We start from the raw sequence: 17,007 nt of genomic DNA, 5'->3' as shown, positions 1-17,007 counted from the left end.
TAGGCTACAAGTCTGGCGCTGCATTTTTTTTTTTTAATTCTTGTACAGCCACTAGCACGCATAGTTTCGGGAATTCGGTGATCATTCATCGTAGTTCTCACGTGGTATCATGTATAATTATCTACATATTAATCATAATAGTACGTCGTTGACCTTTATCAACAACGCTACAATAAATTCGTTATGATTTTTATAATGGAGCTTATATTAAAAAATAAATACCAATATGCGCTTTACTAGTTTTTTTTCTCGATGAATATTATGATCGTATGAATGTTTTTTAAAGTATTAATTAATTTATATTAATTAAAGTATTAAATTTAAGTAATTAACGTACAAGTAATAGTTTAGGCATATGTATTAGCCCTATCTAGAAATCTAACATTGTGTTTCTAACTCATTTTTAATGTGTGTACTTTTGTCTGAATAAACATTATATTATCTTATATATAAGTATTCGTGGCGCAGTGGTAAAGCACTCGCCCAGCGCTTCGCAAGCGCTTTGGCGTGGGTTCCTATCCTGACGGGGTACTCTTGTATATATAAATGAAAAAAGTATGCATTCGTTATCAGCAAATGGTTTAACCATTCGAGCCATTATAACACCGTGCTTGTATCATCATGTCTGGAGACCGCTGAAAACATTTTACTTTATATAATTTTATTATTTGAAGAAATTAATACTTTGTGGATTTATATTGTATAATACACATTGTGAATTTTAATTTTTTTCGGGTGCAACCGTGCAATGGTCCATATTTTGCAATTCCAGCCATATTAACTATAGGCACCAACATTTTTGGATGACAGGTTGAAAAAATCATGTAGTACCTGTATAAGGATTGGCAAAGTCAGGTACCTACACACTCTGGAGTACTATAAAATGGATGTAACTTCTTTCAAGAGAATATAGAGGAGTATGACAAAGCAATCACAGTAATCTTTCTTATGAAGAGGGAATTAAAAAAAAAAATAATTTAAATTCTCGAGAATAACGTTGAAGAGGGGACATAATAGAAATGTATTCAAATGCATGAGTGTTTAAGATAGACAAAATAATTTACCTTAATTTATTTACCTGAGGAGCCACTAACACACTAATGGCCACGATGAGGACAGGAAGCCAGTGGCTTGTCAAAGGTCTCCTCATTTGTCCTAATGACTTTTTCAAAGCTGGATTTTTAAACTTCAGCAGTTTTTTTGGCATTTACGTCTTCGGCGGGTAAGTGGTTCCATGAGTTTATAACCCCGTGGGTGTAAAAGCATCTCCTGTTTTCAGTCCAACACCATGGATTGACCTTGACACTGTTACTCCTTGTCCAAGTTAACATCTGACCTTTTGAAGTTGTCTGGATCTACATCCTCCAAATTGTTCTGTGTTTTGAACGTTTTGATGAGATCAGCCCTATCATGTCTGGTTTGCAGTGTTAGCACTGAGGCCTTCAACCTGTCCTGGTATGAGAGTTCACTTAGTTCTATAAATATTTTTGTTGCCCGGTGATTAAATTTCTCCAATAAAGCTGTCTTTCTGATGATGAGGCCTCAATGCAATAATCCAGGCGGGGATGCACCGGAGACTTAATAAATGGTTAAACACTGATTCAGAAATGGTTCCAAAGATGTACAATTTAGCAAGTGACATCAATGATGCAAGTTCACTGGAAACTTTCAAATCGGCTAGGTATGAACATTTATTTAGTGTATTTATCTACTAGAAGGGCTACCCTGTAATGCCCGGGTTAACCCGGCACTTGGGTTGACCCAGCATTATTTAAAAAAATATAATCATTGCTCTTGTTCCTACCGTGGCCTTCTTCCTACCTCAACCTCTGGTGAAGGTATGAAGGAAGTCACGGGGATATGTTACTTTTGTGAGTGTGCAGTTTGTTACCTATAACCTCAGACCAGCGACCCTGCCAGCTGTCTCAGATTGAGGAATGAATGACTGGGTAGAAGTCTGAATAAGGAATGCCCGTTTTGGAAATAGGGCAAATGTGGACAGCCTCCTTATTGATTGTGTATGCACGTTCATTTATGGTAATACCAATTTTGATGGGAACCCGGCAAAATTTAACTGTCTTAAATTTGCACATTGGGAAAGCAGTTGAAGTGCATACAAGACTGCAAAAACTTCATCCTTTAAAGATGCTAGTTTCAGGAAGCAGGCAGCACATATAGGTTTGGTTAGGAATGACGACAGAGTAACCTACATAATAGGCAGACTTAGACCCATCTATGAAGAGGGCAATGGAGTGAGTTTGTGAAAAAGTGTTTACAGGCTTTTCAGGCTGCTAGACAGACTAGCAAATTAATTCATTCCCACTGAACCTTCCAAAGAAATGCAATGTCCCTTATTACAGTTTCTAGAACTGTATTTAAATTAAGTTAGGGACGAGAGTGAAGTAGCCTATGAATTAGGAGGTTAATTTTGTGGTATTTAAATGAAAATAATGAAATAGTACTGAAATTGATAGCCGTTACGATATCATTGTTGTAAACACCCTCTTCCCACTGTCAAGTAATACTCACACCTCTTAAACATGTAAGATGGATCAAGGCACTTATTAGTTAAAGTAAGATACAACACAGCAAACCAGACATGACAAGGGTGATCTCAATGAAACTTTTAAAATACAGTACAGTACTAAACAATTTGGCCAATATTGATCCAGACCATTTCTTTAAAAGTTCTGATGTAACACAAACAAGGAGCAACGGTTTCAAGCTCAACAAGCCACACTGTAGGACAGAAAACAGAGAAGTTTTTTCACCCATAGGGTTATAAACACTTAGAACCACCTATCCATCACCGCCGTAAATGCTAAAACATCTCTATAATTCAAAATCCAGCTGGATAAAATCATCAGGACAAATGGGAGACTTTTAGCAAGTCATTGGTTTCCTGTCCTTGTCGAGGCCACTAGAGAGATTGTGGCCCTCAGGTATATTAGGTTATGTATTCATTGTGAAATTTTGAGTTATGTATTTTGGAGGCCAGGATAGCCTAGTGTAAAATCTTGAATATAGTATTCTGTAGTGTCATCTCATTACCAAAATTTTTTCACATAGAGAAGTAGTGTGACCTGATTGGCCGAGTGTCACACTGACCCACCAAAATGTGACCCAAGGTCATGAGACTCCTGAAGACAAACTGAGTACTTTATAGGGTCATGGTTAGCTGAGAGTTTGTCAAGGATAGACAATGTGTGGCACTCCCAAATCAAGAAAAATTTTGCGATGAGTACTATACCAGGCCAGAAGCAAGGAGTTTAGGGTTGAGAGAGCATACAGAATGGCCAAGTTTGAGCTGCAAGCAAAGAAGTTTTTCATTTTCTGAGAGCTAGTACCATGCCAAGGGGGGTAGATCACTGATTGACGAATCCAGGTGCAACTTGAGGGATGAGGATGGTCTGGGGACAATTTTTCTACATCTAGGCTGTGCAGAGCATTGCAGATGTGAGAGGCCTGTCTGTAAGCCTAGAACTCTCAACTAACACCTTGAGGTCAGTCCAGGTCAGTGAAGGATGGTTAAAAGGGTCAAGACGTGCAATGTTAAGCTGTGTGAAGACCTGTCTCTCCGGTGACATTCTTTCAAGTGATTTATTAGTGGAGGAGGAGTGTGGTGCCGGCTACTCCAGATATATTATTCTCGTATAACATTTGGTAGCCTATGTCCTACTGTCAATAATTCTCCAGTGAAAGGAAACAAGTGACAGCCCAGTAGTTTAGTGGTGTCATGATTTCCCTACACTTCAGTAGGTGAACTTTTATCAATAGTAGACATTTAATTGTGGTGGTAACCTCAAGTACAAGGAGGGCCATGAAAACATCTTCAGTCGTCTCTATACCTGGTTGCTAGGGATTGTAGCAGTGTTTGTAAACCAGTGCATGGGTAAAAAGAGGCAAAAATAGATGATGTCAGAGTAAGAGAAGTCACAAGATTGTGGTATTGCCAGGAAATTGCCATAGCAATGAGTGACAATGTGATACCAGGAATTTTGCCTTAGAGGGTGTGACATGTGCAAGCAAGAAAGATGCGCGAGCATGAAAGACATGCCGAATGGTTGCCTTAGGTTACTTCCATTTAAATGGAAGCTTAGATGGCAAAGCAACTTACACCCTCCCCATTGAGTGAGTTACTGAAATTCTACAGTCAGAAAAGGTTATTTGTAACAGTATTATTGTGCTAGTTATATATATTTATGCATGATGGACAAAGTAAGAGTACTGTACTGTAAGAAAGTAATTTGACATACATTTAGTCATAGGGTCAGGCTAGGAGTTCTAGTGATTTTGCATTAATATTTGTTAAAGTACAATTTTCTTGATACTTCACATGCCTTATTAATTAGCTAAAATGTTTCATTAAATTTTCTAGAAGAATTATGTGCTCTATGAGCAGTTTGTAAAGTAACTCATTTCTGGTTCAGTCTAGTTGCTACTGCAGATTAGCATTTGTTAAGTTATTTACTTAAAATTTTCTAAGGCTATTTATGTTATTGTGTGAACATTTGATTTTTATTAAATAATTTTAAATGAGCAAAACAGGCATTCACTTATAGAAAAATTAACCAAACTGAAGTTTTCTAACAACCATTAATTTAAACAAATGTTGCAACAGGTAAAGCCAAGTAAAATTTAAGCTGCTGTCAACAATATCACCATCTTTTGTACTACTAAGAAAACTGAATTCTGAAATAGAAAATCCTTTTAATATAAAAACATTACTATTGTTGAGAAAAAAAATGTACTGCATAGTAATTGAGCATTTCAGACCATTAACTTACAATTATTTTATAATTTTATTATGGTCTGCATTTCTCAAATTCCTGTACATATTTCCATGGTACAGTTGAATATGCTACCAGTTAGTTCTTACTATAAAGCTGCTATACTGGACTTACTGGAGGCCTGGTCAAGGACCGGGCCGCGGGGACACTAAAGCCCCGAAATCATCTCAAGATATATCTCAAGATATAATGAAGGACTTGTTGAAATACAAATTAACAGAATTAAGCTACATAACAAATTGAAACTTCGTGTATTCCATAAACAAGTGAATAACCATAATTACATGAATTACATACTAATGAGGATTTTGACTTCCACGACAAAATTACAATTTTGTTCTGTAATAACCGAGATGGTAATAAAACTTAATTAATGAATTAAGAATCTTCTAACTTTGATTGTATCATTGAGTATAAATGTTAGAAAACACAAGTACAGTTCCATACTGCAAACTACTGATGTCATGAAAGTAAAGATTAATACAATATTCTAAAAGAACTCTAATACTATACCACTGATTATCTTATTGCTATCACTATACAGTATATAGTTGGGCTCCAGTCTTCAATAACAGCAATTAGTTTACGACTTTATATGAAAGCTTAACACTGTTAGATTGCCTTGATGTTCTAGTCAAATTCTACTCCAACCTGTCGTCTTATTTGCTCCATGACTTCAGCAATAGTGAGACTCTCTTTGTGGCTCATCCCTGGACTCTCCAGCAAACCTGCCGCAAGAAACAATATACAAAATTCAATAAAGTTAAAAAATAATTTTATTTCACCTATTTATGCAAGAATTTAATTGTATCATTTAGTATAAATGTTAGAAAACACAAGTACTGTTCCATATTGCAATCTACAAATATTATGTTGTGCATGAGTCTTTTGTGTAACAAATGTACACACAAAAGCTTGAATCTTCTAACTTTGTAATGCTCTAATGTCAATTTTCTTTTAATGCTTTCAATGTTAAATTTGTTTAAATTTGTCTCCTCAACAAAATTTAAAACTCAGTACTGTCTTTTAAGTTATGCTCAAAATGCTGCATATAATTAATGACTTTATAAAATACTGTATAAGAATGTACTACCTGCTATGTAACCAATGTAATCAGATCCCCCATATTTTTATAAGTTATATTATTATTATTATTATTTCAACAAATCCAGTAGGAATTACTAACCTTCTTTAAGACAGCGTCTCACTTCAATTGCCTCATACATTAATCCTTGGCTATTATCAAAGTTGAAAGTGTGACCTGTTTTGGGAAGTGGTGACTCAAATTTTCCTGATGGTGACTCCAGGCTTTCAGGACACCACATGGGATAGTTCACCTAAAACAAAAAAAATATATATATATATTCGACATTTCCCACCATTCACATTTTCATAATAATTAACATAATTAATAGAACATTTTTATTTATCTAGTTTTCAGGGTACAACAGGCATCTTTGCTAGCCAAGGAGTTATGATACACATTGCCTGCAGCAAGGGATTGTGACATCAAATCAGAGTTTGTTACATAATCATATAGTGCTAGACTTAATACTGTACTGCATGGTACATGAAAGCAACCAAAACACACAAACAGCTATAACACAAACATTTATAAGGAAGTAGGTTAGTAAGTGGCCTAAGTGTGTTACTCGTGGAGTACCACAGGATTCAGTTCTTGTGCCAGTAATGTTCATCGTCTACATACACGATCTACCAGAAGGAATTCTAAATTATGAACATGTTTGCTCATGACGATAAGCTCCTAGGAAATGATAGGAGACCTAGATGATTGTCATGTCCTTCAAATTGTTCTAGATCAAATAAGTGCTTGGAGCACAATGTGGCAAATGGAATTCAATGTGAATAAATGCCATGTCATGGAATGTGGAATTGGAGAAACTAGACCCCACACACCTTACAGATTACGTGAAAAAAAATTAAAGAATAACAAAGAAAGATCTAGGAGTGGCTTTGGATAGACTGTCACCAGAGGAACACATAAGAACATTTTGCAGAGAGCGTGTGTGTTGCTTTCCAACTTCAGCTTCGCTTTTAACTACATCGATGGTGAAATTTTAAAGAAACTGTTCATGAATTTTGTGAGACCAAAATTAAAATAAACAGCAGTTGTATGTTGCCCATGTCTCAAGCACATCAATATACTGGTAAAGATGTAAAGCATGCTACAAAATGGCTTCCAGAACTGAAAAACAAAGTTACGAAGGGAGGCTAGAAGCATTAACGCTGCCAAAGCTAGAAGATAGTAGAAAAAGAGGCGATATGATCACCACTTGCAAAATAATAAAAGGAATCAACCAGACTGACAAAGAAATTCCTGAAACCTGCAACTTCCAGAAGAAGAGGTAACAGATTCAAACTCTGAAAACAAATGTGCCAAAAATATATTAGAAAGTTTTCTTTTGCAAACAGAGTGGTACAGTTGGAACAAGTTAAGAAAAAAAGGTGGTGGTGGAGGCCAAAACCATCAGCAGTTTCAAAGCTTTAAATGCCAAAGTACAGTACTGGGAAGATGGAACACCACATTCGTAGCTCTCATCCTGTATTTACACTTAGGTAATTACACTTTAAGCTCATATCGAGGTAATCCCCTAAGGTTAAACTACTGACCCTCCTAGGATGCAACCCCTAAATTCTCTAACTCATGGGTACCCTGACTGCTATATGAACAGGGGCATTAGGTAAAAAGGAAAGTGCCCAACCATTTCTGTTCCCTCTAGGAATCAAACCCAGAATCCCCAATTGTGAGTTGAAAATTAAGTCAACTGTACTGAGACCCTCTTAGTATAATATTAAGCGTTACCCTCAAACAAATTTAGAGGCACATTATCTAAATAATTTGAAGTTACAGTATACATGAAATACTTTGCATATTAGTGGCTTTATATAATGTACAATTTCTGTACCTACTAATTAACCACTGTAACATGTTCATAAGTATACTGTATTTTACAAATAAACATTAATAATATTAATTATTTCTTATCACCCCCCCCCCAAGAAGATATGCAGCTCTACATTTTCTTGTGATAATCAGTGAAAACACTAACCTTGATAGTGCCCTTAGTGCCAATAACAAAGGCCTCTGAAGGCAAACATGCCCTGATGGTGGCACTCAGAGAAGCCAAGCGTCGTCCAGAGTAGACAAGCGAGACACTTGTTGATTCTTCTACACCCTGGCAAAATATATTGCGGTAAACGTTTTACACTCAAGAAATGATCTGCAACTGCAAATTCATATATCCTAGTATATACTGCATTGTATGTTAAAACTTCAAGAACATTCTTAAGCATAATAATATTAAATACATGCAATACTTTAGATTTGTAAGGTACTGTACTGAAAATAAGTGTAAAATTAATACAGTAACAAAAATGAGTACTAAAAAAGTACTAGCACATTATAGTAAAAATTATTATAATTGGCCTATTAAAAATAAATATTGTACTGTACTAGAAATAAGTAACAAACATATTAAAATTATTTTAAATACTGTATTCAAAATGATTGCTGAAATTAGTAAAGTACAGAACCGAAAATCTATAGTTAAGTACTACTTGCCGGCTTGGTACATTTATTTGATCTGTACACTGTGTACACCCATTCTGCATCTTACTTTTTCCACCTTGCATCTTTAAATTTCTTCAGATTCTTTCCTCCTACATGACTTTTGCACACTGGTCTACATCCTCAGTGTACCATTGGGGAATCTGGGTTTAATTCACGGGGACTGAACCAGTCCCTGTGGTGCAGTGTTAAGACACTCACCTGGCGTTCCGCGAGCGCTTTGTCATGGGTTTGTATCCTGGCCAGGGAGGATTTACTGGGTGCAAATCCTTAACTGTAACCTCACCTCTGTTTAACTCAACAGTAAAATGGATACAGTACTTGGTTTTAAAAACGATTCTTCGCGGTGGGGGTCGTATTCCAGGGACCTGCCCGAAACGCTACGCATACTAGTGGCTGTACAAGAATGTAACAACTCTTGTGTATATCTCAAAAAAAAAAAAAAAAAAAAAAAAAAACAATCCGGCCGGGTTAGAAATGGTTTGGCATGTTTCATATTTCATTCAAAATGATCTGTTATCAAAAACATTTGCCAAATATACCCAGTTTGCTAACTGTAGGTAGTAAATGGGGGATTGTAACTTATCCACTGCTGCCCACTGGATAAGGGGTGGTATGCAGGATAAACATATCAATAATGACACTAGCTCTCTACATACATCAGTTACTTAATTTAGAGACTGTACTTAAGGTTGGTCTCGAGCCCATTGTTGATGTGACATGAGCAGTGAATTTTGTAACTAGCTCATCAAAAACTGTAATTTGCTTAACTAAATTCATTTTGGGATTCAGTCTCTGAGCCTAATATGTGCTTCTGTAACCCTTTCCACTACTGCCAACAGGATGGGTATGGGGTGCATAATAAATAAAATAAACTCGAATCCATTCACTTGATGCCTCTTCTCCTAGCAGTAAATAGGTACCCAGGAGTAAGGAAATTGTTGTGGGTTACATCCTGGGATAAGTCAATAGTGCATCTTGGGAGTTTCAAAAAGCCTTCCTGTCCCCAGCAGGAATCGGTATAAATGAATGTTTCAGCCATCTACAGTCTTTAAAAAAATACTGTACTTAATTATTCATGGCAAGCAATAGGTACACAAACTGCTCCATTTATGTAACTAAAAGTAACTACTATAATTAAATTCTTTAGCAAATGTTAAAAGTGCTCTTCCATAAACCTCAAGTATCTATGTCTGAAACTGGATTCTTTCTAGATTCTAAAAGGCCACACTACCTCAAGGAGCAAATGTGGAATAATCAAATTTAAATATATAGGCCAATGTTTCAACTACACTTTAAACACAAAGGTGAATACTGCATAAAACTGGCCCCTTGTGTCTACCATGCCTTAAGTTGGTCATCTTGCCCCTACTATCTCTTTTCATGGTTCCACTGATAAGAAGCCTCGCATATCTTTAAATGTGAGACACAATCTGGTGATAAAGTTGACAAAATCAATCTTTGATTGTATAATAAATAGGCCTTTCTGAGTAAGACACTTGGTTGATCCCTCACACAAAATCCTGCTGGTCCTCTGAATAGTATTGTGCAGTCAAGGAACACTTAACATTCCACAACAGCGATATTTTCAAATAATTATGTACTTCTTGTTGGGTACAGGAAGCATTATACTTTGGCTTATTTAACTACTGTACTAATCTTCCCCAGGATGTAACCCACAACAATTACCTAACTCCCAGGTACTTATTTACTGCCAAGTGAACAGTGCTATCAAGTGAAAGGAAACGTGCCCAACTATTTTTTTTCTACCAGGGGATCGAACACAGGATCCTTGACTGAGTTGAGCATGTAGACTTATGTATATACTACAGAACCCATGTCCCTGCCACGACACACAAGTGCAAGGAAAACACTGTAAAATACTCCATCCGTCCAGAATCCCATCTAGAAGGTTCATGCAAAGGTGAATTGAGATGAAAATCCCAAGGATAAAGATGCTTATAAATTTTATGTTAAACAAACATGATGAATGTTGATTATGAGCTGGATGCTGCCTTCACAATGAGCAGCAACACTGCTCCAGGTGAGGGCACTGAGGGTATGGCTTATTGACCTTGAAACTATTTTCCCCTGTGTGGCATACAGTACCTTACACTTAAATCAATAAAATAAATGAGTAGTACTTTACTACTATGGATATTTTACCAATATACTGGCACTCATTTTTTCCAATGATGCTGATAAGTGTAGATATTGTATAACCTATGCAGTATATACCCATTTCAGTGAAACAGACTCACATTGGCATTCAGGTGTCCACCAGCAAGCACTTTCTGTGGCTTCTTTCCTCCCATTACTAGTGTGGTAAACTGCACTGGGTAAATTCCTATTTCCAGGGTGACTCCTCCGCCAGTTTCTTTCTTCCTGTGGGAAAAGTAGAACTTTGGGGTTTAGAAGTACTAGTGTACACTGTACTGGGCTTAATTAATGTTGTGCAATAAAAACATTATTGTGTATTAATCTTTTTATATTGATCAACTCAGGTCCATGTTCCTTTAGTTTTCTTCTTACTCCAGCTACAATACCTACTGTATCATCACAATTCACATACATCCGGATCATAATTTTTCTATTACTTCGTTGCATTATTTGAGTCAACTTCTGTACAAGAACGACATTACTCTAGGCCTCGGCTACACACACACACAATGGGCAGAAAACACATGCCACACTCAGACTTACAGCAGCCTCTCTACATTCTCCACTGATTTGCCAAAGGAACAGATAACTTGCACCACGTCTCCAATCTCTCCTGACTTGATTCTTCTTGTCATCTCCTGGTACACAGGGAAGAACCTTGACCATACTGCCTAAAAGAACACAAAATTATTATATTTTCTATGCAGATTGTAAAAAAAAATATATATATATTTAATTTATTTATTTATCAGTAAGCAATGCTTGAATGGTCCCCAAGCACATGCACATACTGTATATCACTTTAACTAAACTTAAAATGACCTCCTCAGAGGATTCAAACCCCTGCTGCCAGGGGGGGAGGGTCTCCACATCAACAGCACTAGAATTCTGACCACTGCACCAGTGATCATCCTGGTGCAGTAGTCAGAGTACCAGTGCTGTTGATGGGGGGGGGGGGGAAGCCCCCTGGCAGCCTGGAACAAACGCCTTTTATTTTTTCTTAGTGTTCATATTCTGTAACCACTTAAGTTTATAATAAAGTGATATATAAATAAGAAAAATAAATAAAAGGGGTGGTAGGAGAAGCAAATACTTATACAGTATGTATTTAGAGTCAAACGACAAGTTTTTCTCCGATTGCTTTTCATTCACTTCTCCATAGACATGGGCTTCAGGCCTATGTCCTTGTTGACATGGGCTTAAAGCTGAGTGTATACTAGAGATGTGGATGACATATTCCTGCAATTACCTGATACTGAGCACTTGATGAGGCTTAAGAATGCATTCGAATGAAGTTCAGTGCTATTGTTCACTTATGAGATTAAGAGAGGTAGGTAGGTTACCTTTCCTGGATGTAATAGTCTCAGATGGGTAGAGGCTTTAACACTGCAGTCTATACTAAGGTAACTAACATGGGAATGTGCCTTAATGTAAAGAGTGAATGCCCTGATAGGTACAGCGACAACATAAGGCACTCGGTGAGACACTAAACATCAAGCAAACCAAGCCATGTATCAATTGCCAATTACCACCAAATTACACTCTGCCAACTTCCAGAACATGATGGAACATACAACATACTGCCTCAGCTATTATTCAAACAGGAGAGTGACAAGATACAAAGGACCAATAAGTGAGGTGCTTCACCTTCACCTCATCCTCAGATATATATCATGCAGCAAGATAATTTATAATCATTTGAACTCTGCATTTGACAATGATAACAAGAGTTAATGAAATACATCCCTTAGCGTCAGGCCAAATAAAACTAAAAATAAACTTTTGGAGAGATTTTTTTAACTTCCTTCTCAAGTGAAGACAAATTTAAGGAAAATAGAGAAGATTCATGTTAGAATCATTGATACATATGGAACTGAACACAAAAGTATTATACAATTACTAATTTTCTTAGATATTTTCCCTTCTATGAACAAGCATTGTGCTCAAATACTAACCTCCATCAGGAAAACCTTCTTTTCCTCAGCAAGTTGAATAAGCTGCTTAGTCTCCTTCACATTTAAACAAAGGGGTTTCTCACAAAGGACATGTTTCCCAGACTGGATCATGAGGGAAGCAGCAGCGAGGTGCTGTGTCTGGATTGTGCCAATATACACCACCTCTGTAAAATATATTTTAACATACTGTAGAATTTGCAGAATTCATAAAATATTTAATTTGTATTGTCAGGGACAGGAATCTTGTACTTATGATCCTCAAGGTCCCTCTAGAGCAACTTTTAAATAATTAATTTACTGTATTCATCTTATGCCCACAATGCTCTGTGTATTAAAGGCTTCCTTTAATTAATTAATATGCTTTTTCTGTGACTACAGAAAAAGCATATTAAATGCTTTTTTCTTAAATAATTGGAGCCTCCCATTGTTCCTGATGGTTTTATCCAACTGGATTTGAACTGAAGTGATATCTTGGCATTTATGTCTTGAGCATATGTTAATGTCCAGAAAACACCACAGCTCCTCACCCACTTACCTACATCAGGATCCTGAGCAAGCTCTGCATATGACCCATATGCCTTTTCCACTCCATTTCTTGATGCAAAGCTTTTTGCACTGTCAAGTGAGCGTGCAGCTACAGCCACCAGGCGGTGCTCCCCTGGGGGTAAGGCCTTCAATGCATTTACAAAGTCATTGGAGATCAGACCGGCACTTACTATGCCCCACCGTGTTGCCATGTTGCTGCTGAAATGTCAAGTCAAATCTGAAATGGGAACATTGTAACTGATGAAAATGATTACAGTATTGTACTGTATATGGTTTTAACTTATTTAGAGTTTCAAACGGAGTAAAATTTTTAAATAATTTTCACAAAATGGTGTTACTCATAGCAAAACCTCTTCATGTACTTATCCAGAATTCTGAGTTAAAAGATAAATTTATAAAACCACAAATATAGCATAGTACAGTAAATCAACTATAATACCATACCGACCAGCACCCTTACCACACTTCAAATCCCATCTATTATTTTCATTTTTTTATATTAACACGGCAATAACACTGACGTAGGAATAATAATATCTTTATGTGGTCCTCAGGTGACAGGTTCCCCTACCGACCAGGAGTATTTGATATGGGAGGCTTATAAGCGGAAGTATTCATCGTGGAAGTTTCCCGAGAAATATCCTCCTCCACTCCATGATTACTGTGTTTTGTGGTGTTGCTTGCGCATGGGTGCGTGGTTGTGGGGTGGGGTTGCATATGTGTGGGTGGGTGGGGCGGGTTTTGTTTTCCGGTTCCTGCATGTTCCGGTTTTTTGTTTGTGGGTTTGCTTGAGTGGGGTTTGCGTGTGTCCCCGTGTCTTTCTGTACGTGTTCTGTGAGGTTGGGTGTGGTTTTATACTTCCGGCTCTGTGTGTCTTGTGAGTTGCTGGTTGTACTGTTGTGCTGCTGTATTTGTGTGTTTGGTGTGGTGATAGTTTATATTATGTACATGTGTCCTTACAGCTTTCAGGTCGTTTGCATGTGTCTTTTTGTACTTACGGTTCCCTGTATGGTTTTGTTTTCTGTTATTAATATTTTGTTTCTTGTACTGGTTATGTGTACTGTTCTGGTTTTTGTTCTGTATTTTGTGCCCGTGTAGGGGTTTGTTATATGCTTTGTATCATGTATTTCACTTTTGGTTCTTCTTGTGTTTAGGTTCTTTTCATGTTGTATAGTATTACTGTATTCTGCATATCCTGTATGTACTCTTGTTTTTATTTTTCTGTGGTTTTCTGTTGGTACATTGTGGTTTCTTTTATTAAGAAAAAATCCATAATGTGTCATATATTCAGAATAAATTCCATTTTCCATGTTTACCCCATACACTTATTTCGTCCAAATCTTCTTGTGGGTTATGACAATTTTCTATGTTTCCTATCTTACCTAGTAGCTTGGCATCATCAGCACATGTGAGTACATTTCCTGTGTCTCATTCTTTCTGTCTATACTGTATGTCTACATAAGTCTGTGTCTATTTATGTCTACATGTATGAACGACTACATGTCTGTGTTCATATTCTCTTTATGTTCACATTCTGTTCATGTTCCCAACTCGGTGTTCAGAGGTGTGCCACCAGACTAGTCCCCGAGCTGAGGGGTATGAGCTACAAGGAGAAATTACTGGAACTAAACCTCACAACACTGGAAAATAGGAGATTTAGGCGAGACATGATCACTACCTATAAAATTATCAGAGGAATTGTCAGGGTATATAAATATAAACTGTTTAGCACAGGTAGGACGTGAACAAGGGGACACGGGTGGAAACCTAGTACCCAAATGAGCCACATGGATGTTAGAAAGAACTTTTTCAGTGTCAGAGTAGTAAACAGATGGAAAAGTAGTTAACAGTGATGTGGAGACTGTCTCCGTACACAGTTTCAAATGTAGATATGATAGAGCCCAGTAGGCTCAGGAATATGTACACCAGTTTATTGACAGTTGAGGCAGGGGCAAAGAGCCAGAGCTCAACCCCCACAAGCATAACTAGGCAAGTACATGGTTTTTATGTTCACATGTTTATGTCTACATGTCCCAATATCTGCATGTCTACAATTTTTTGTCTAATGCCTTCATCTCTACACATCTATGTCTAAAATTACCTACTATAATTCACATACATGTTTCTGTTTAAATGTCTATGTCTTTACACCCATCTGTCTACATCTTTTTGTCTCTATTTGTCTTTGTATAATTCGTTTCGTCAGGGACAGGAAGCCTGTATGTTATCATCCTTAATTGCACTCAACCCTTTTAACACTGCAACTGCAATTTGCAACTTATTTTAAGACATAACTATATCAGTTGTGACACTAGCTCTCCACATGTCAGTTGCTTAATTTAGAAACTGTACTTGTGGCCGATTTCGAACCCATTATGTGACTACTTATACTGAATTTTCTAACTAGCTCATCAAGATTGTAACTTGCTTAGCTAAATGAATTGTGGAGTTCAGTCCATGAGCCCATTATGTGCCTCTGTAACCCTTTCCACTACCGCCCACAAGATGGGTATAGGGTGCATAATACATGAACTAAACTAAACTGTACATATATCACAATCGGGAATCCCGGGTTGGAGCCCCGAGCGGGACGGAAGAAATGGCTGGGCAAGTTACCCCTTCACCTGATGCTTCTACTCACCCATGAAGGCCAGTAGTGCCACCTTGTGAGGGGGAAAAAAAAAAAGACCTCCATATACATGTCTCAAGTATATATATACACACGCTTCTTCTCCCAGACAAACCCAATTAGTATTAAGAGTGCTTAAAATATATATATATATATATATATATATATATATATATATATATATATATATATATATATATATATATATATATATATATATATATATATATATATATAATAATGTTATATAGAAAAAGGCACAGAAATGACTACATAAAGCGTGGCGTCCAACGTGGTTGCTAAGGGTATATCCCTTGGCGTAGTGTTGTATCCAAGGGGTACTATATATCTCCAAAATTAGCTTAATATTAAACATGACACACTGTATGCTTCAAATATTCTAAAGCGGCCACAAATGACACTCCACGTGGCTTGATATTAGATATGAACAGTGTGTAATTTAGCCACAATTTAGTAATATTATAGAGGCGCGAAACGCGGATGTACCTTGAGCGGCCGGGGCGAGCACTCAGGGTTGCCAGATACAAATTGCTGAAAGTAGCGAGCTGACGGTCTAAAAGTAGCGAATTTGTAATAAGAGTAGCCCAATATTTTGTTTAGTGACTGATACGGGTTTCAAAGTAATATATTTTGATATATAGAGTACACTACACAATGTTAATTGTTTTAATATTATTTCTGCACACACACACACACATATTATATATTATATATTATATTATATATATATATATATATATATATATATATATATATATATATATATATATATATATATATATATATATATATATATATATATATATATATATATATATATATATATATATATATATATATATATATTTAACCTAAAAGGGGTACCACCTCTGGTGCAAGTGTAGGGACCCATAGCCTCGGAGAAGAACATAAAGAGTACCCAGAGAAGACCTTGTGGATCCTCACTAAACACTGATATTTTCTTCTCCTACCACCCCTATTCTTTTAGTATGTATGTATATATATCTAACTTTATTTTACAATTTCATTACACAAAGAGGGTAATGAACAATCTGAAGCCCAGGTGCCCGACCAGTTGTGTAACCGGACCCCGACCAGTTGTGTAACCGGACCCCGACCAGTTGTGTAACCGGACCCCGACCAGTTGTGTAACCGGACCCGACCAGTTGTGTAACCAAACCCCAACGAGTTGTGTAACTAAACCCCGATCAGTTGTGAAACCAGACCCCGACCAGTTGTGTAACTGGACCCCGACCAGTTGTGTAACCGCAAGCCTAGCATGAATGAATCGAACAACATCCGAAGCACAAACATACA

General features: G+C 36.9%; 1 protein-coding gene across 2 annotated transcripts; it reads right to left on the bottom strand.

The window, feature by feature from the left end:
- Nucleotides 1-4,178: 4,178 nt before the first annotated feature.
- LOC123746912 (trans-1,2-dihydrobenzene-1,2-diol dehydrogenase) lies at nt 4,179-16,287 on the bottom strand. Of its 2 annotated transcripts, none has more exons than XM_045728814.2 (8): nt 16,177-16,287; nt 13,030-13,257; nt 12,495-12,658; nt 11,083-11,210; nt 10,641-10,764; nt 7,862-7,987; nt 5,977-6,127; nt 4,179-5,518 (listed from the first exon to the last, which is right to left on the bottom strand). In XM_045728814.2, exons 2-8 carry the CDS (start codon nt 13,229-13,231, stop codon nt 5,421-5,423), a joined length of 993 nt encoding a protein of 330 aa, XP_045584770.1. In that variant the 5' UTR covers nt 13,232-13,257; nt 16,177-16,287; the 3' UTR covers nt 4,179-5,420. The 2 variants fall into 2 exon arrangements, with proteins under 2 accessions (XP_045584770.1, XP_069175720.1); XM_069319619.1 differs by lacking the exon at nt 16,177-16,287 and adding an exon at nt 15,682-15,785.
- Nucleotides 16,288-17,007: the final 720 nt, after the last annotated feature.

Source organism: Procambarus clarkii, chromosome 93 (genome assembly GCF_040958095.1).
Source record: "Procambarus clarkii isolate CNS0578487 chromosome 93, FALCON_Pclarkii_2.0, whole genome shotgun sequence".
NCBI lineage: Eukaryota > Metazoa > Arthropoda > Malacostraca > Decapoda > Cambaridae > Procambarus > Procambarus clarkii.
Note: the sequence above shows the minus strand (reverse complement) of the source record. Positions and strands in the feature narration are given on the sequence as shown.

What these genes read in the sequence shown, in the direction of transcription:
- LOC123746912 (XM_045728814.2), bottom strand. Translation starts at nt 13,231, where the DNA reads ATGGCAACACGGTGGGGCATAGTAAGTGCCGGTCTGATCTCCAATGAC. An exon ending in GAGAATGTAGAGAGGCTGCT is followed by an intron (nt 10,765 to 11,082) that starts GTAAGTCTGAGT and finishes CTTTTCCCACAG; the next exon opens with GAAGAAAGAAACTGGCGGAG. An exon ending in GAGACGCTGTCTTAAAGAAG is followed by an intron (nt 5,519 to 5,976) that starts GTTAGTAATTCC and finishes TTCTTGCGGCAG; the next exon opens with GTTTGCTGGAGAGTCCAGGG.